Source organism: Dermacentor andersoni, chromosome 6, assembly GCF_023375885.2.
Source record: "Dermacentor andersoni chromosome 6, qqDerAnde1_hic_scaffold, whole genome shotgun sequence".
Classification (NCBI taxonomy): Eukaryota; Metazoa; Arthropoda; class Arachnida; order Ixodida; family Ixodidae; genus Dermacentor; species Dermacentor andersoni.
This window is the reverse complement of record NC_092819.1, coordinates 20,266,862-20,287,933: the sequence shown is the minus strand read 5'-3', so window position 1 is coordinate 20,287,933 and position 21,072 is coordinate 20,266,862. Positions and strand designations below refer to the sequence as shown.

The window sequence follows — 21,072 nt, the reverse complement described above, 5'->3', positions numbered from 1 at the left end:
GAGTGGCGCTGTTGAGCGCGCCGCATCGGATGACTTACCGAAATCGCGTGCCATAACTGGTGATGTTGCAGGCAGTGCGTCTGAGGAGGTGAAAATAAAGGGAGAAGGCAAGGAAGTTAGCCAGAAAAGCACTTGGTTGGCTACCCTAAGCTGGCGGTTTTATATCGCGTTCATGCGTGTAACCTCATCTCCGACAGGACACGCACTTATTCAAGAGAAAGGACGCATGGGCTTTCATTTGAAATTTCAGCTGTGTCCGCGCCATGCAGCGATCTGATATTTTTGCGGACCGAATCGTTGGCGTGTGATCTACGAACCATGCTTGTCTGTTTTCAACACCCAAACCTTGTGAAGGATAAACATTTTATTTCTCGACAAGAAACAGAAATGATACGCTTCAAAGTTCGACTTAAAGCTTAAAAAGCTTAAAAAACTAGCTTTATGTCACATTAAATTTGTGATGTTGACAAGGTAGACACACTCTTTTTCATTTTTGTAACAATTGCTATGCAGTACTCCATGAATGCAAAGCGTATGGGAAAGTCTTAAACACTACAGTTCTTCCCAGCCATTTCAGTGAGTAGCACATCACATGTGACTTTTGAGCACAATGATGTAAGATGCATCCACCAGAATATCACTGCACTTTCTCATAGGCTGCCATCAGATACGTCTTTGGCACGAAGCCCACTGTTGCCTTGTTGCCACGTGCCTTGGCAACCCACCAGGAGTGCTCGTCGTACTCTTTACTCACAACTTTAAGCAAGTCGCCCCGTTTGAAGGAAAGTTCATCAGGTTGTCCCGCATGGCAATCCCAGATGGCCTGGTACCAGCTTTCATAGTCACTTGTCACTTCCTCGTCTGTCTGGCTACTTGTCTTTGTGTCATCAGAAAAGTAGCTTTCTCCATCTTCATAGAGTGGTTCCTCTTCATCTTCTACGGCAGTCATGGTTGTCTGGCCTTCAACATATTCATACTCAAGTTCTCTGTCTGCCTCAGATGTGATTGGTACTGATGGGACACGTGTCGGCTCCTGACGAGGACTTGGCAAAGGCAACTTGCTTGCAGATGACTGCACAGGTGGCTGGCGCACATCTGCAGCATTTTCTTGGTGCAAATCTCCAGCTACACAAAAAAGGAAAACTCATATTGAGCAAAATTCCTTTCTTGCTCTTCGAGTCTGCACTTGCTTTTATAGTATAAAAAATCACGGGGTTTTATGTACCAGAACCACAATCTGATTATGAGGCACGCCGTAGTGGGGGACTCCAGAAATTTTGACCACCTGCGGTTCTTTAAACGTGCAGCTAAATCGAAGCACACGGGTGTTTTCGCATTTCGCCCCCATCAAAATGCGGCCACCATGGCCAGGATTCAAGCCCACGACCTCGTGCTTAGCAGCTCAACACCACAGCCACTAAGCAACCACAGTGAATATTTTTTTACAGTATAAAAGATGCTGACCACATATTTAAGGCAAATATTGGAGACATCCATTAACTTCGTTTAGCAGTTATCTGTCAATCAGACAATTCCACTTATCCCACCCCTTCTTGATATAATGTATTCGAAAGTCTTAAAAGTTGCCTACATGTTTTTTAAAATCTTTTTATGTGACGAGTCAGGGGATTTCAAATCAATTTTACAGTTCTGGTGACGTAAAATTAATGGAAATTGACTGTACAAGGCCCTCAATGGCCCCTTTGTACATGCTTTCGCCGACCAGTTTAAGTACTGCCAACCTACCCTCCTCCTCCGTGCCCCTCCCTCGCTCACCCCCTCAGCTTCTGGTGTCAAGTGGAATTTACGTAGTGCCAACTTCTGGTGTCAAGTGGAAGCAACATCACTGCTGCATTGAGATGCGAATGTACAACAAGTGAAAATTTAGGAACCAGAAATCCTGGAAGCAAAACAACTGGAAATGAAATCCTCAGAAGCAAACCTCGGAAGCAGAACTGGTGTTAGCGACAAATCAGGGAACAGTGGCGCGCATCAAAAGTTGCCGCTACATAGCAAAAGCATAGTGGTAGTGTATGGATGGAGGGGATTTATACCGGGTAAATTATAGAAAAGAGATTGCATGTGTGAGTTTGTTTCAGATAGAGCAATAAGAAAACATCAGCTACACGAATTTAAGAAGTTTCTTTGTTTTTTTCATCCCTTTAAAGAGCGCCTCACAAGGCCACATAGCAAATTTTAGTATAGCATACTGGAAGTTATTACATGCCCTGTGAGGAGTGCTCTACCGCAAGAATATTTTCAAATTAGTTCCTTAAGAGCGGAAATACTTGAAATGCCATAAACCCATGATATCAGGAGTAGAGCGTCACGGCCAACATAGGAACTCTCTCCATTTTCCCGTCTAGCCTCTGCAAGCGAAATTCCTTTCATGCGTTCTCCCGTACAAGAGCAGGAGGATCGTGTGACGAATATGTTGTGGGCCTTGCCTTCTTCTTTTCTGTCCCTCTCGCATTTTTGCTGAGTTGTGCAATTCCTCTGACAGTCTTGTGTGCGATTTTGCGTGCTCTTCACGAGAACACCTGATTAGCGGTATAACTCAGTGACACAAGAGGACGAAAGTGCACGAACGCGGCGCTGGAGCACAATTGAAAATGAATAGGTTCATTCTCTGTGCGCATGACTGCACAACGTGGGAACAAGCAGACAAAATGGAAGTACATCTCTCTTGCTACAGAATGAAGTAAAACAAAAATATGCAGACATTTGGGTTGTATTATTTATTATTTCTCTAACCTTTAGTTCCTTCATTCAAGCAACATATTAAACAAATAAGTGATGTTGCCTTGAATAATTCTCGCAGTCATGTGTCACTATGAGTGATGTCACAGCACTACCATGTACGTAGGCGCACCTGCGTGACTAATGTCAACTCTCCAGCTGGGAGTGCGGCGCCCACGAAGAGACGGGCAAACAGCATTTGTTTTTAAATGCAAGCCCTTTCTGCGGTGCGTAGGGATGTAATAGTTAGCAGACATAATCGTTATGGCACATTGTATGCACTGCGCTTGTCAACTCAAGATGGCCAGCCCTGGTGAGGGGCCCTCTAAGATTTTGTGACGGCATACATGTTCACACATACTTGAACTAATCATATGTAGCCAGGGGAATGAATATGTGGGCTGCCTACCACACCTCCGATTTCATGGTGAGAACATCTCAAATAATAACACTGTGAGCCACTATGGCAGCAATTTGGAAAATAGGTGTCATCTCACCTAAATTAATGATGAAACGTCGGTGAATAATAAGACCATCCAAAATCTGAACGTTGTGTGGCACATGCATTTCTTTTAAGATAAACCCTGCAATATGATCTTCCATGTTGCTCCCACCCTGCTCCGCATTTGGGTGTCTGCATACTGCAGAGACAGATGTGCTACCAAGGCACCTTAGCCATATACCAGCTAACTACTGCTCCTGCATGTGATGATGACAACTGCTGATGAGTGAAAAAAGAAAATTCATAAACAGCCAACAAGGCAGTTTGCCAAATGTGACTTTCTAGCCCAATGATAGATCACAGACAGCATTATCAGCTCTTGCCAAGTACTATTGTCATTCTAATGAAACCTACACTATATGTAGCAGATTTTAGACTTTCTGGCAGTAGGATCATGCTTTCAGCAGAATGCAAACTTTTTAGTACATTGAGAATAAATTTTTCTCTTAGCAGTTCCACAAAATCTTACATGGGCTTCAGCATAAATACTTCAACGTTGTTTTAGGAGATGCATTTCAATAAAGATATGGCAACAGTAATTTCTCATTGAATGCCTTTATACATGTATATAGAACTGCTGCAATGAAGTGTCTGCTAAGATGAACCGTCTGTCTGTACAAAAAGTCATTTCAACACCTTTTATTCCACAAAGGATTCAGTTTCTGTAGAAAAGTCTTCAACACGTGCTTGCTTTATCAAAAGTGTAACACCATAAAGCTAGAACAGCCCTTAGATGTGCCTTCCTATTAGCATCTGCGGCATAGCTATCATCAAGATGAAATACTATATAGTTTACTACGCCTGATCACCATATTTTATGTTCTCATTAAAATTCTGTTTAGTTCCCACAAGTGTTTAGCAGATTATACTAGTGAATATTTAATGTTGCTTTCACTTGCAGCTATGTTCACACAGCCTTGTTTTCACATATCATCTTGAATGCTCTATATGATACTCCCCACAGGTTTTCAGAGGCTCTGACAAAGCAAGCCACAAGACTTCTAGTCTCTTCTTTCCCTCACACCTACACTTGAGTGTGAGAGTGTATGCAGGAAGAAGGCATTAGTTTGGTCTGTGGTTATTTGAATTGTAGACAAATGTAAAGCACATATGACAAGCCTTATTGGATAGTGAGAGGATGTTCTTCAATGTTTCTTTCTGAAAGTAAGGCCTACTCTGATGAAAATTTTAACAACACCCTTTAGGTTGAATGGCCATCATGTATGAGTATGTTAAATTAACAGCCATTAAAACTGTTCAAATTTTGGCCCCAAACATCAGAAGAAAGGATTTTATCATCTCAAAGTGGTTATCACAATGAATGTATCCCTTGGAGGTATTTATTTTTTGTATTTTGCTTTAATATTAACAAAACACATATGTTCCCCTATTGGCAACATAAAAAAAAGTATTATATGACCACATCTCTGTTGAGCAACAGGAGCACTGGCTAAATCTGAACGTGTGGACAAATGCTCGTATTTTGCACATAGCTCGTATGCTGCATGAAGATAATCACATGTTTCTTTGTTGCAACATTGATCAGGCATATGTATGGGTTATTTATCCATATGCATACCTGTCAGCTAAAAAAGGCGAAAGCGATGTAAATGGACCTCCGTTTAATGACGTACTACCTTCAAAACATGCACTGCCAACACCACAATGGCTTTGTCACAGCTTCTGAATACAGCTCGTCACAAGTAACACCAAAGAACTTTCTACTTAAGTTATTCCACATATTCGCTTTTACATTGCCAAAGTATCAAATATAAACTTACTTTCTCATTTATTAAGCTATTCTGGCCTCTACTATTAAGTATTCCCATAAAGTACTTTGTGAACAAAATGCTGTACTTGTTTGAGGACAATGCTTTGCAACTTTAAACAGAGATATTTCAAGCCATCTGCTTTGTAAATGCGATGTGTGGTGAGATGGTGTATGCTGTTCAATTATAAATTCTTCTTTACTGGCAAGCTGAAGAAAACCTTTAGGATGTGACAGATAAATACTTACATGATGTGGATGCAGAAACTTGACTGTTCTTCTCAATGGCTGAAATCCACTGCTTCATGTCTTTTGTGTTGAAAGCAATGAACTGAAATTCAAGAGATATAATCAGAAATTTTAAAAGTAACAGCCACAGTTGGGCAGTGTACATGCCAATCCCTATCAAATCTTTTAATCTATTAATAAGTGCTATCTATGCTATCTAGATAACATTAAATAGTTGCCTTATCTTCAGGCTTGATATGCTGAAGCATTATAATTCGTATCCACTTATCTGCCTACTATGAAGGCCCACCTACTTTCCTGTATTTCTTGCTTTGTATTTCCGTGCGTGAATAGCACACCCATAGCAACGACATGACTTTACAAGTATGTTTGTGTCACAATGTTGTCCAAAGATCCCAGTGCAGCCTTGGACTGTGTAGCCTTTGCCTATATTCCATCTTCTTTTGCCATGTTGTATAAACGTAATAAGAAAATTGTCTGATTAACTGAGAAAAGCCAGAAAAATGTGACCTAAGAAAAGACTGTTTGCGAAAACATGAAGGCCAATGGCACCTTAGGCAACCTTATTATTTGCTATGAGAGTATTAAACAATGAAGCCTTTAAGGAATCAAAAACTGCTGCATGGAACCTGACAACCGTGCAGCATTTTACTATATCCGTATTTGCCGAGGGTCTACAAGACTTCAGTGTCAAGCAAATTTGGAATGAGCAAAAAGCACCAAATAATATAACACAATATTCAAAGGAGGATACAACAAACACTTAGCAAACAGTACTGTACAGCAAGCAGTTTACTCTTCAGAAATTCTTGATTTTGCATAAAAGCATAGTAAGGTACATTCAGTCAAAAATTAATAATAAGTAAGTCAACTCTAACCTGATAGGTTTTCTTGCCAGGACAGACAATTTCAAAGGCAGCATCCTTCTTGGAAGCATCTTTGGAGGCATAGACAAATGGCCGTGCCTCGTACATTGTCAGTGCTATCTGCCCCTTCTGACGTTTGTCAGTTGGCTTCTCGTACAGGAAGAGGAAGCCATCCCGGACAGCACACCAGCGCTTCTGGAACGGACTAAGCAGGCCTCCCAGCCTCTCTGCACAAGAGAGCAGAGCCAATGGAGGGGTGTAAAAGTTATCAGCCTGAGTTTAAATGAAAGTTCTGGACCTTTGTAGCTACCAATCAAATCAAGATTGAACACTGCAACAAAGATGCTGCTGGCTGTAAAATGCAGCACAGCTTACAAATTGATGGATGTATGCACAAACCTTTTCCTTTTTTCTCGAGGAAGCCTGTCTTCTCAGCCTTGGACATCTCACTCGCTGGAATGTCAATAAGGGGGCCTGCAATAACATTTTTGTAGCAGATGTAGTCAATTGTCTTGTAGCAATGGAAGACATAAAGCAAAAACACGACTAGAAAGAAAAGAAATGGATTAAGATAGAAACAGAGTCAACATGTATTGTAGACTCTTTGTCTAATAATTAAAAAAAGCTCTGTCAAGCTTAATTATGACTTCTCACCACAAGTTCTTCCCATGCATTCGAGTTATTCATTGAAAATGTGTACCCGTTTGCCTGTTTCTTGTGTAGCACTTTTGCTTATCCTTACACATAGTTGCCCCTCCTCTGTATAACCTAATTGTAACCTGAGGATAATACAAGTAAACAAGCTAGCAAGTATGCAGCTAAGAAACAAAAAATAATCTCAGCAAATCTTGTGAAGAGCACTCGCATAATTTGCAAAGAGCACTCGGGTATTGCGCGGGGAAAATGTGCCGCCATCGCACCTGACTGATGACTGCCTGGCGACGTTTCAGTTTAGGGTGAGGCGAGGGCAATATCCAGCTGCCTAGCTGGTAGTGCTTGGTGATGCCATTGTCTGACTAAGCGTTCTCGCGTGTTTCGAACCAGGAGGTTTGAACTCAAAGAGGGGGGTCTCCGACTCTATGCAATGGGTCATTTCTCATGCAGAGCGGTGTGCTACCTCGTTCAAGTTAGGGGGGCCCTCGTCAGTGGTGGCGGCGACGTGAGCTGGGAACCACATGATCGCGGTGCTAGCGAAGTGCTGTCGACCAGCTTTCCTTAGGATCTGGAGAGCTTCGGAGGAAATGCGTCCCCGCACGTAGTTACGAACTGTGGATTGTGAGTCGCTAAGAAGTACCTCGCAGAGGGGGTTGGTAAGTGCAATCACAACCTCTTCCGCTGTTTCTGAGTATTCCGTGCTGACACTACACATATGCGTAAGCCGGGAGTCAACGTCTACGACTACCACCATGAACCGGTGTTCTCGTGTGTATTCTGCCGTATCTACGAAGTGCATAGTCCTCTTCCCACGAAAGGAGCGCAGCAGTGCCTTGGCACAGGCCTGGTGTCGGCCCGTTATTTGGGGCGCACGTTACGAGGGATAGGGGCGGCGATCAGCATGTTGCTGAGGTCAGGTGGAATGGCCTGTTTCTGACCGTGTTGGATGTGGTAACTGAAGCCGAGTTTCTGCAGGATGTGCCGAACCGTAGCTGTCAGGGACATGCGTTCGAGTTGCGAGGCTCTCTGCGCATCCACGATTTCCTCAAAGGTTTTGTATACCCCCAGCTGTAGCAGACAAGCAGTGCTCATGGACTCCGGTAGGCCAAGGGCAATCTTGTAAGTCTTGCGTATAAGGGTGTTGAAGTTGTCCCTTTTGGTGGCATTCCAGCTGTGGAAGGCAGCCACATAAGTAATGAGTTCACTGAAGAGCTTCATGTCTGTCTGCTTACCATCCTCAGCCTGTTCTTCAAGCTCTGATGAAGTCCTTGACAAAGCTGCTTTTGGTAGTTTTGCAGCTGTTGGTTCAGTTACCTCCCCAGGGGTGTCTTCCAGTAGAACAGCCTCAGAGTAAACATAATCTGTAAGAGAAATATAAATTTCCATGCAGAGTAGATGTTAACAGAGCTATTGATCAAGTAAGCAAAAGTTCACTTGATACACTGCTTCAACGTACATGTGATTTGAACGAAAGGTACGGCTAGATCAGAGTGGGCAAGTTTTTTATGGTTTATTAGGCTATGCCCGTGTACTGCTATACAGTAGTTATTATTATTAAAATTATTTCTAAACACACACGCACGCGCAGGCACTTTAAAGACTGCATAACTTGTCGCGTTTATGAAGTGCTGCTACACACTCCTCATAGCACCACAGTGAGGCTAGCGATGCACGTACCGTTGTTTGAATCGTCAGCGGCTGTCCGATTCTCTACTGAAGCCTCCCGAGGCAGCGCGCCTCCAATTTGCATGTCGATGTAAGGATGCGGGCTTGAAAGAGGCCGAGGAAGTTTCCAGCCCTGCATTTGCTCGGCGCTTGTAATGTCGAGGGACAGCAAGAGACGTGGGTACTCCTGACATAACCGCTGCAGTTTTAGCTGAAGTTCCGTTCTTGCCGATGACGCGGCTGGCGACAGCCTTTCATTCTGCAAACCTACAGCTAAGAATGTGTTGACATCTGAAAACAAAGAAGTGAAAATCATTACGATAAGCGATCGCCAAAGTAGCCAAAACTGTCATCGCGAACTTTTAATGCATGCTCGACCTCACCACACCCCGTTACGAATATGACAAACCTTTAACGAACTCTCGCACTTGGTCGTTGAACTTCAACATGATGGAGTCGCAAGCACGTAGGTTGACCGCGCTTAGCTTGCGACGCTATGTCATATCTTCATGCGAACGCGATGCGTGACTGTGTGTCAGATAGTTGATAGCACACTTCCCTTGCCTGTCAAACCAATGATCTAACCTTCCTGCAACGGAAGCTACGAAGGATCAAAATGAAAACACGAAAACAAAACCAACGAAAGTCAGCTAGTTGTGACGCTGAGCCGCTTCCTCGTATCTCGTTCGTATTGAGAAAGCCTGTAATGCTGTTCCGGTGTAGTCGTTGTGGAAGGAAACAGTTTTGTTGAGTACTTAATTGCACCAATAGCACTATCGCGATCTTAAACGCAAATCACTGCAAATGTGTAACAATGTGCCAATGTAATACATGACACAGAGTTGTTAGACAACGCATTTCGTCGGCGTCGGTGGTATAGTGGTTAGCATAGCTGCCTTCCAAGCAGTTAACCCGGGTTCGATTCCCGGCCGACGCACTGCTTTTTATATATTTTTTTAAATAGTTATTTACGCAAGATAAATGAACGGCTAGTGTTTTGAACTGTACTCGTCGCTCTGAGGAGTGCGCGAAGACTATTTTGAGACATATGCAGTGATCGACGACACTAATATTATTATTATTAATTTTTTTTTCGTTTTGTCTTGCAGAGAAATTCAACAAGGTCATGTCCGTCTGTGACGGATCGTTTTAAAGGTATTGCAAAACATATCCTGCACTGTGTTGCGCAACAATGTGTGGGAACTTCAATGTGTTTCGTTGGACGAGCGATACCAGCTATGGGACCTGACCACGAAAAATTCTGGACATCCAAAGCATAGGAATGCTCGATGATCCAACAGTAAAAAATTGAACTACTATAATGGGACAAAGATACTTGGTGCAACAATGGCTCTACATTGCTAGCAAGTCTTGCCAGAGGTAAGGTCTCCAGATAAAAACGTTTTACACTGGCCAGCCTAATTAACTTAACTGATGTTTGCTAATCAACATAAAGACAGGGTTGCTACTTAGAAAAAAAAAAAGAAGGTTAATTGCTACAGTTACTGTAAATTAGGAAGTGCTCTTCACATATATGTGTTAATAACTGCAGTTGGTAATGGTACATTTATTAACACCGGCTAATGGAGCTCAGTTGCTAACTCCACATGTAGCAGTTGTTAATGACATAGCTTCATTATCATGATTAGCAGTGGGGGAGTGATGAATGAGCGTTTTGTTCATAATGAGAACCACATTATTGCATGCATTTCCTTTCATAATATTCATTGCACCATCAGTTAATATAGTACAGCATTGTCACGCCAGAAAAGGTTCAAAATAAGTTGTTCAAATTGGTTGATAGCACACTACCTGTGCTGTTCTATGAAAAGGAACAGACCAGCACACATTATAATCAGATGTTTATTAGCAGTCTCAAGTAAATTTGGTTGCCCACTATGTTCTTCAGACTTTCAAAATGAAAAATACTAATTCTAATACAGTTAAGACTGCTTGTAATGTATCTAACTATTACACAGGATTTACTCATGTCCAAAAACTTAGTTACTTGGTTTCTAATTAGAATAGTGCTAACCATGGTGCTAACAATGTAATAAAAATGTACTTTTCTACTGATATGGACCTGAAAGCCAAGTCCTCTACTTTAAAGCAAACAAGTATTGATTTGTGAGTGCCCCACTGCACACTATATTGCTTCAATTACATGGTAGACACAACTACAGTTGATGCAATCAGTCAGCAGCAGTGAGCAATATTGTTGATTTTGACGAAATAGAAAACCCTGTTTTTTTTTCTTTTATTTGCAGTCACTTACAACTACAGCAAAGTGGCTTTAGAATGACAACATTTGTTATAACCTTCACTGCTTTTTTTTTTTAGTAAATGATAAAGAACATTGCACCATGCTGGGTGCATTCAAAGCACACTGGAAACTGAATATGTCAAGCACTTTGTCACAAACTTCAGTGACAAAACCTAAATACACATGCTTCTATAAACTGGATATGAAACCAAGTCGAAAATGCAAACCCTGTGGCCATAACGTTTACATTATCTTTTTTCTTTAATTTTAGAACTCGACACCCAATAAGTGCCATGCCCACGGAAGTCACAGTGGGTAAGGGTGATCAGTGCAGGTCTGACAGCTCCAATTCACTGCACCACTCATGGACGGTATGAAGCAACTATGTGGGGCCTTTGCCAATGTACAAGGCATCGAGTTATATCAGGATAGTTATTTGGGCAAAGTTCACAAGGTAAAAGCAGCGCAAAGCACTGAAGTGCAGGAAGAAATAGGTGTGTAGTTAGAAGAAAGAAGAGCACCTGTGTTTCTATCTCTTTCCCCTAACCACACACCTATTTCTTCCCACACTTCAGTGCTTTGCAGTGCTTTTCTAATACAACCACCAAGTTTTCTTTCTAATTGCAGTAACTACAATATTGATTCCCAGAGAATGCAATATTCATTACATAGTAAATATATAATAGGAGACATCAACAAATCCTACCCAGTGTTAACAATAGTGAAACGTGATCTACGTTCTATCATTTATGCTATCGACCACATAAATATTTGCTATTGTGGCAGATGTTTATGCATTTAAGACATGTAAAATGTAGCATGCCATATTTGCACAAATATTACATAAAGAGGCCCTGAAACACATTATTAACTAATCATAGAACGACCTACTAATAACGGATGTTGCCTCACAAACCTCCTGCAGCAAACATGTTTAGAATCCTTCAAGTATAAGTGGTGTTGGATGTAGTTATCGCACCGATGAGTGGCTTTCTCTTTTGTTTTGTTCCCACTAGCACATTGGAAGCTACACAGAGGAGAAGCAAAGGGAGCAAACAGTTGCTCTTATAATAATGAAGTGTATTGTGGGCGAGAGGGCTCGTTGCGGCACTCTGTCAGCACCCTGTGGCAGCCACAATAGACTGTGCCAAGCAGAAAACAGCTGATAATTTCGGAGGCCATGCACAGCATACGCCGCTATGTGCAGCTGTTCCTTGCAGACCAGTGGTGCAAAGATGAAATGATTTTTCTGTTTTAAGGTGAAGGCCTCAGATCTCTAAGTTTCAAGGTCGCACTGCGAGGTACAGAAAATTGGAGCGCTCGTGCCACTTCTCGCACATTCGTCGTCTTCTTCCACATCGCTGATATATTGGTGCCACTAATCATGCCAAAAAAAGGCGCAGTTAATTATTATTGAGTTAATTAAGGCACTTGAACCCATAACCTTTGGTGGGAGTCGAACCCACAACCTTTGGTGCTAACTAGGGTGAAGTTGATTAAGGCACAGTTAATTAAAGTAGCTTTAATTAGTGTGCTCGAACCCACAACCTTTAGAGGGAGAAAACAAGTAATAAGAAGTAACAACGCATTCGAATGAGAATGTCGAGTAATTTAATGGTTGTCTCTTGAGCGCGCAGGCTTTCATCTACACCCTCTTTGGCGTATGATAAAGTGACTGTCAATTTTCTTTTTCAGATCACAGACATACAGTAAACCCTCGTTAACTGATAGTATCTCAAACCATCGGTTAAGTTGAAATTTTTTTCTGACTCAGTGTGGTTAAGCCGAAATATTCCTGGCCCCTTGATGTGAACTCCATCAATTTGCACCTCTTATCTTGACATACATTCGCGCAGTGCTCCTGATATCTTGAAATCTTGACTGCAAAAATGTTGGGGAAAGGTCACTACCTGAAGATTTTCGTTCTTTGTGTGTAGCTGCGATATTGCAGAAAAGTGATAGGACCACATTTTTAGCTAATTATGCTTGATTATACGCCACTCCTATCATCCACCGTTCACGGCTTCCTGTGATCTCAATGATTATGCGGGTGGAGCATCATTCTCACCCCTGCCGAAGCACGAGAAGGTACAGGTGACCTCCACTACATACATGCTCATGTGTGTGTGGAGCGTTATCGCTTAGCTTATCTGCGGTGTTCTGCGTTTGTTTCCAGATCTGCACACTGCAATAGCCGAGACAAGAAATTTTCTATGCCTTTTCCAGTCGTGCTTCGTCAGTGCATGGTCATAGCGACGCTATGCCCGCGTTATCAATGGAATAAGCCAGGCGATAATGGTGGGTGAAAGAGTGGCATATAATAGAGTGGAAGGCAAGGCATGGTATCAAAATTGTGGCTCTAGGATGGTATTCCCAGCCAATTATTATTATTTTTTATACACGTGTGCCAGTGTTCGCTTGGCTCTGGGTGAGGATTGCTTTTGCCCATTAGATGCCCGATGTATCGTATCCCGAGTTGCATATCTCACAAAAGTGATTTACTTAACATACCCCTCCTGGTATATTGAGCTTTTACAAGAAATTTAGCAGCTACTGCCTCGTATTTCGAAAGGCTGTTTGGTCTATGCGCAGCCAGGAGCTTATACTTTTGTTTTATTTGCTTATCTTCAACTTTTTCTCGGTTTTTATAATGTCGATTAAACTGGGTTTTACAGTATATAATTTCCATTTATTTAACTCATAATTAGCAATATAATAGTATACTGAGAACGTTCTCGCGATCCAAAAATCAGCCAATCGGTGGGCATCGCTGCTTATGATGACACTGCACGATGACATTGCAAAGGTGAGAGCAAGCATTTTTTTGCTGTTTTTGACACACGATTGTAATTTCCCTACTGCATGCAGTGCAATAATGTGTGGCTCACATGTTCACGGAAGCCCCTTGTACAGATTGGCAATGCTTTCTCACTACCTTCAAAAAGTGTTCAGGGCCCCTTTAAGTGGAGACTGAGATTAAAAAAAAAAAAAAAACGGACACAAATACGTTACGATCATATCATGAACCAGCGGCGCTGTCGTGTGGTGTTGTTCTGGTGGTGGTATATATCTTGGCATGTTCATGCTATGGAACATGTGGCTTAAATTTAAAACAATATCATTAAAACAAAAGAAAGAAGACAAACACAGTGCATCAGGTCACCTAACTGCATCATTTATTTCTTTTCTTCATCATCATATAAAGTACTCGTACATGATGAACACATCTGTCGAGTTGTACAATGGAAGTTTGAATGAAACAAAAAGACAGTATACAAATTGTTTCAACAATGCAGCTAAAAAATGACAATGGCTCACGAGAAATGGAAGTCTGATATGCACAGTAATGCTAATATGACCACTCATCACATTTCTGTCAGTCCAACGATCCATGCAGACACCACACGTGCAACGTTTCATGGCTACGCACATCATTCACTTGCCGACTTGACAGAGCAACATTTTCAGTCTTGGTGCAGCCTGAAGAGAAAGTTAACAGGAGTACACACCTTTTACAGAACTTTCAGAGCATACATGTCAAGTTGAAGTTCCTACACCTCGGTCAGTTTTGTCAACCGGGGATGTGACATCTATGAAAACACTTATTCATGGAATCAACTGTCATGCAAAGTGGCTTACAAAGACCCATTCAATGCACACTAGGTGCATCACAATCACTGTACAAGACTGCAACAACCCGTACCATTTAGGTCAGGGTTAATTGAAGCATGTAAGATATTACAAACCTGGAGAGAAGCTATGTGGCTTACCATACGTGTCAATGAATGCATGTTAGGGACAGTGTCTGCATGCTCTCATCTGTTCAGTGATGGTCCATGTTTCACACCAAAATTAACAAAAGGCATAGGACGCTGTGATATGTATAGCTGCAGCACCAAATAAAATACCAAATGTAATATGGCACGGCCACATGCCATTGGTAAAGTGTTCGTCACTTTGTCCATCCGGAAGCACAGATTTAGCTTTACCCTTGTGCTCAGCTACCAAAATGATATGACTTCTTTGCAGCATAACACTGGCCAAAGTGTCAAGCTGCACTGGTTATTATAGAAATAAGAAGCTGCCATCTCTCACATACATAAACAGGTTCCATATCAAGCCAGAAATAAGAGATATAGCTTTGTTATGGAAGTGAATAGATAAAGAAATAAAGAAGAAAAACAGGAGAACCGTGTTAGTACCAATGGTAGTGTTAAGTTATTTTAAAATAACACTTGGTGGTATCATACACCAAAGCTCCACACAATACAGGATTAAAACCGTTTACCGGCAATCCTTCTTAAATTCGTTATTGCTTCTCCTCAGTAGCTGCACTGAAAAACTTGCTCTAAGAACTTCCTACACCAGTAAAACCACTGAGCCAGAGAGTTGATTTCCATTTAATTTGACCCAGACGAGAAAACAAAACAAGAACATTGAATATGCAGGAAACATTCGGACAAGCCTCAATACTGTTGCAAAACAGGAATATATTAGATAACGAGTTCTCGTGTGCACCAGTAATATAAACTAGGTTCTAGCAAAACTTACTGACGTAACAAAAACCCTTTATTGCAACTTTCAGACTAAATCTGTTATTTCACTGCAGGCCACTTGAAGCCATGCAAAAATAAATATAAAACATGCATTAGGCCCACCTAAACATTCCCTGCAGCAGTTCTGGAGGGTATAAGATTATATAAAAATTCCCCACTAAAATGAAGACAGCTGCTCTTCTCAACATTCACAAGGCCAAGACTTGGTGGTTTCACAACCCTTTCACAAAATGCCTCTACACTGCTGCTTAACTTCTCACTCAATAGCCATCAAGAGTAGATCTCTTGTACAAAAAAAGCTTGTCTGCTTAAACAATAAACAGCAGTATCAACGGCAGGCCAATTGTTCCAAGGTTAACAATTGCACACTGCTTCTTGTCTCTTTTGCCAACTCTGTTTTTGCTTGTGCCGACATGCTCTACCCCTTCTGCACCTGTTTCAATGCAATCAACACCAGCATAAAACTCATCACCAGAAAAGCAACTGCATTAAATGCACATCTTTTTTTTTTTTTCTGCAGGCATCGACGGATGAAAATGAATGGAATTGAGCCAGGAAGGAACACATCCCAGGCGTTAAAGACAAAAACTAAAGGTGGTATGGCAGGTATATATGAAGGCGATGGTGACAGCTCATGATCCTGTACACAAGGACAGCTCGAACAACAGCAATGCTAGGAGGACTGCCGTGGCGGTCATTTTTCAATGGGGCTCAACTGAATTCCGTTCTCATCTGGCTGACCTTAAATCAGAAAAAAAAGAAAGAAAACATGCAAAATGAACATAAGATTTGGTAGCTTGAAACATGTAAAGAACAAAATAAAGCATACACATGCAGCACAAATATTAAAACAAAATAAACAAAAAGTGCAACCCAGAGCTTTTACCATTCTGTAAATGAAAACAGAAGAGTGTATTAGACCATATAAACATAAGGTGTTTAACATAAAAGAAGATATGTTTTTTTTTTCCTTAATAAAAAAGTTTCAATGCTTGAAAATCGCAGAGGCTCGCAGAAAGCACTGAAAAGTGCTGTTTTTGCATACATGCCTGTACTGCAGAAGTGAAGCACAAAGTTAGCAGCACAAAGCTAAGAAAACACAATGGAGGGGAAAAAAAAGAAAAGAAAGAAAGGCAACAGTGAATGCAAATGAAGAGCCAACAAGTCCTTAATTATTTTAGCAAGCTTAACAGTATGTTTACCTGTGCATTTACAGTGGCAATACGAGTTAAACTACTCAGATCTAACTCAGATCATTTGTCTTTGTTGGGCAGAGTTCTAGTTTCAAAAGTGCTACCATTTTGTAGAAAAAAGAAAGCAAACACAAGGTTGGGGGAAAGGACAAGCCAGCAACCTGCCCACAGAATGTTGGCATGCAATGAAGTTTTCCCCCCGCACACAGAGACACCTTTTCTGGTGTAATGCGTTGGCAGCTATGAGAGTTTTACAATGCAACACTGCTTGCGACTCCCAAGCACACTCGATCCTACAGACATTCAACATTGCTTCCCTATTTGAACAGTTTGAGCTGCCAATGTTCTAAGTTTAGACATTCATTCACCACTGGTACACAATATCATATGGCACATGCAAAAGATGTACAAAGGTACAAAAATGTCACATTTCACAGCGATACTGTGAAAACCCGATTTCAAAGAAATTCTATACTTAGGCTGAATTATTGCAATACGTGAGGTCTCAAAGTACTGTTCATTCTTTTTTTCTGACATTTATTGGCAATATTGGAATATGTCGGGGAATATGTAGGGAAAGGCGCAGAACTTGGCTGGTAATTCTAATGCTATTAGGCTGCTCTGCACACTATGAGAGGCTTTGGGTTTAAGACAAAGTGGGACAGGCGTCTGTAAGAAAAATTAGGTAGAAAATCTTAAGAAATTGCGAATTGTATTTACATTTGCAGCACTAACTGTGAACGCTTTTGCAGGCTGACAAGTTTCCAGTCATGGATTAGCTATTGACAATGTATACGCAGAGCTTAAAGGTGAGAAACTAAACTGAAGTAATGGTAACTCTGGTAACTATGGCACATTAGCTTTTTGTGCCATCATTAATGCACCTGCGTTCTGCTGGAATGCTCTGTGACACAGAGTGGCACAACGATTACACATACACATTTACAATGTGCACTTCTGTCTGGACAACATAAAGGACTGCAGATATGCTATGTGAAACCTCAAAACACAGAAGAAAGCACATCTGTATCATTGAGAGATAGGACAGTATGTACTCTGCGGGGACAGTGAAATTGATTCATGTGCCATGCTGACACTGAATATGTAAGTGATGGCAAACATGTGCTGAAAAGTTAGTGACAATAACAAGCCATTCATCACCTTAAATTACCAGTGCCAAAGATATCAAGCTCAAGAATCTGACAAGACGATCACTAATAATAAACACTTTTAGATAACTCAGAAAGCTTTTTAAACCTATTTTTTACTACACTTTGCAGGAAGCACAAAAGAATGATCTTGCAGGTCTGGTACCCTAAACAATAATTCCCTAACAGTCCTTGTGTTCAGCACATTGCTGACGGCATTCACTACCCTTTTCAATGCCCCCATAGTTGCAATAAAAGCTCACCGGAAAATCAAGCAAGCATTGTGTGAATTTACCGCAACACGTACAGCACACATTTGGGACAAGGGTGGAGCTCAACTAAAATGCTTAGTAAGGCACTCAACTTGAAGATAAACATTTGGCAAGTGGATTATTTACTACATAGCACGGAACTTTGAACTGGCATGCCTACAAGATACTTTTACCATATTCATAGAAAGCGGAATAAAGTAAAAACTAAGGTCTCACAGTATGACTCTTGCAAGGACAAATTAATGACAAATGAATTTATCTCTTTCATAGCTGCATCCAAGATAAAAGAGAAATAGCCGGTCAGTGACTTTTTCCTCTGAATAATAGCAACTACTGATCATCAATGACAACGCTATACATCAGCTATGGCATTTTGAAAATTTATGTGTTTGTTTCAACTGGTGAATAGTAATGAGAGCACAAAAACCTACTGGAGAGTGCTTTATAGTTCACACTGTCCAATTACAAACTCAAACTGTGATGAACATAGTGCATAAAATAATTTAAAAATGCTTTTGACGACGACTTGATTGAAACTAACTTACTCAGATGTTTATGAGATCAACCTTGTAGAGAAAACATAGGCTAATAACAGCCAAAGTTAAGCAACTCCTGAACCTACCTATCACAATACTTATCACAATGACTTTGAGTTGAACTTATTCCTTGTGATAGGAAATTATATGCTGGCTACTGAAAACAAGATGTTTACCTGGGAAAAGTACAGGGTTCTACCATTTTTACTTCATGACAACCGAAGTGACGTTAAACTTCAGTGATGTACAAATGAACCTGTTCTCTTTCACCCAACTTTTTCAAGAAAGAAAATGCAGGTCAGTTGTGCACAGAACCACAACTAAGCCTTTGGGACAATCACTAGTGATGACGAAAAAATCCGGTACTTTCATAGAGAGAATTTCTAGATAGAGCTCACCACCAGACAGACAGCAAGAAGGCAAGAGTGAACCCAGGCTCTCCTTACAGTGCACTTTGAATGCAACACAGATGCACAGTAAAATATGAAAGAAAAAAATTCACAATAATACTTTCTACAAAGTAGTAGGTGGCACAGAACACAATTTGTGAGAGAAATGAGACACTAATAAAGCAGCTTCATCACAAGTGCAAGTTTCGCTCCAGTTCTGAGCAACTGAAGTCATCGTCCTCGCTACCGATGTCATTGTAGTCGGCTAAGCTATGAGCGTAGAGGCCTGATGAGGCTGTGTGGAGCAAGCTGCCTGGGTGGACACCCATCGAGAGACCTAGAGGAAATGGTCTCCAAAATGTCAGCGGGATGGAAATTAGACTGGTGCAAGCAAATTTGACTGACAACATTGTATCAAGGTTAGGCACAAAGAAGCCGTTGGAGCCCGATTTAATTGGGTGCCCTGAAAAGGCACTTTTCTGATACAAAACATGCAACCTTTGCTGCTATCATGAGGAAAGGATGTGAACTATAAGAAAGCAATATACTGTAAGAGCACCATCAGCCATGTATTTTTTTGCTAATAAAGCCTGTGCTGTCATCTTGAAAGCAAAAAATACAGGAACAACATAATAGAATGGGTAATTATATACTCCTTGGAAAATAAATCTTAAATTTAAATGTGTGGTCAAGATCTATAAGACAGCAACATATTGCCGCCTGAAAGATTTGGATTATTTCTGTTGTAGATAGTTTGAAAAAAAGTTACTTAAAAAAAAACAATTCAATAAACGGTTCTCACGTCAAGTTTTATCTTGACAGTACAGCAGAGGGATGCTTGAAGATGTAATTTTTGCTGAATTTGATTGCAACTGCTGGACGCACCTGATTTCACATGTGACAAATTCAACAGTGTCTTTCTTTTTTCACATGAGCTAGAATCTATTTTTGTTTCACAGAGGTTAGACTAACATGTAATTAAGGGATAATACCATTGGCTGTTTACTAAGATACCCTTAAAGAAGAAACAAAGAGAAGGAAACGCTTTCAGCAAACAAAGTGACAATGTTGCCTGCAGTGGTATAACACAAGACAGTAATTCCAAAATCAGCCTTTCAATTTTTCCTATTCTTGCTGCAATACAGTTGACCAGGAGAGTTCTGTCAAGTGCAATACATTTTGCTTGCAGTTCATCGAAACAACTGCTTTGGCTTCTATTGCTGTGGCATTGGCTTAAATTTTTCAGACAATTCTGGGGGATATAAGGAAAGAGGTACTGTACCTGTGTGGTCATGAAGCCGCCCATTCCTGGAAGACATGGGCTCAGGCTGGAGAGCCCTGTTTCGGGGCAATGAATGACCAGGCGTTGTGTACGGGGAGCTGTGTGGTGAGAGGGAAGACGTCGTACCCCGAGGTGCTGGCTGCATTGCGAGAAAAGATTGATACAGGAATTTGAGCACGACGTCGATGAAACTCTGAGGAGCAACTTTGATTGCAAAGAGGGAGGCACAGGAAAGCATCACCAGAGGGGTAGGTTTCTAGCTACCCCCCAAAGCACAATACAGTGGCCAACATTGTTAACTGTAACTTGCGGCTGCATTGTTTGACGGTCAAATTTTTTGTAACAAGATCTCACTTCTTGGCTCACACTAATCACTAAAGTCTCTTTGCTTGCCTGGTTCACTGGGGAAAAACAAAAAACTGCACTAAAGTTGGAAAAGCAAGGTGCTGTAGGAACAAGAGTATAGGTGCCTGTCAGCCACCAAAAACTGGCTGAACCAGGTAAGCGATAATGCCAGGTGCTCTATCAAATTTTTTGGACCAAGGAATTCAACGTTATTGTGTACTAATATGAGTGAAAGCAAAGCAGCAGTAAGCACAAAAGTTTCTTTTAAAGTTGTCTTGTGAAAGAAAAAGTCACTGCATTGACTCTAGCAAGAAAACTAAATTTAAGGAATGTAGTCACATTATTGAGGTGTTCAGAAAAAGATAGTCAAAATTTCAATTGACTGAACTATGATAAAGCAAAGTTCTTGATTGGACACATTGTTCCTTGAGCATAAAGAAGGTTAAGCATTATTTTTCTCACGAAATGGTTCTAAAATACGGTTTGTGTTCAACATGACACCAAGAATTTCTCACTTTTAAGTCATTTTCTTGCTCACTGAAATTTTGCTGACAATAAAAAATCACACATTTTACTATTTCAAGCGAGCAATCTGCCAACTAAAGCTTGACCTCATTTTCTGACCTTCAATTGGTTAGTGGGTAT

The 21,072-nt window shown here is 41.0% G+C and overlaps 2 protein-coding genes and 1 non-coding gene across 10 annotated transcripts in view; 1 reads left to right on the top strand and 2 right to left on the bottom strand.

Moving 5' to 3' along the window:
* Positions 1 to 346: 346 nt before the first annotated feature.
* LOC126521331 (src kinase-associated phosphoprotein 2-B-like) lies at positions 347 to 9,093 on the bottom strand. Its single transcript, XM_055065916.2, has 7 exons — positions 8,853 to 9,093; positions 8,456 to 8,734; positions 8,011 to 8,139; positions 6,524 to 6,598; positions 6,137 to 6,351; positions 5,259 to 5,340; positions 347 to 1,125 (listed from the first exon to the last, which is right to left on the bottom strand). Exons 1-7 carry the CDS (start codon positions 8,890 to 8,892, stop codon positions 638 to 640), a joined length of 1,308 nt encoding a protein of 435 aa, XP_054921891.1. The 5' UTR covers positions 8,893 to 9,093; the 3' UTR covers positions 347 to 637.
* Positions 9,094 to 9,308: 215 nt separating this feature from the next.
* Positions 9,309 to 9,380, top strand: TRNAG-UCC (transfer RNA glycine (anticodon UCC)). The gene has a single exon. It is a non-coding gene; the product is annotated as a tRNA-Gly (tRNA).
* A 4,480-nt stretch (positions 9,381 to 13,860) lies between these two features.
* The window catches only part of Dys (Dystrophin), a 494,001-nt gene continuing 486,789 nt past the window's right edge, over positions 13,861 to 21,072 (bottom strand). For 7 of the 8 annotated variants that reach the window (XM_050170004.3, XM_055065913.1, XM_050170000.3 and 4 more), the window contains 2 exons: positions 20,083 to 20,221; positions 13,861 to 19,137 (listed from right to left, as the gene is read on the bottom strand). In XM_050170004.3, the coding sequence (XP_050025961.1) occupies positions 18,992 to 19,137; positions 20,083 to 20,221 (285 nt within the window). In that variant the 3' untranslated portion in view covers positions 13,861 to 18,991. The remainder of the gene's footprint in view (positions 19,138 to 20,082; positions 20,222 to 21,072) is intronic. The other variant, XM_050170003.3, reaches the window with a different exon arrangement.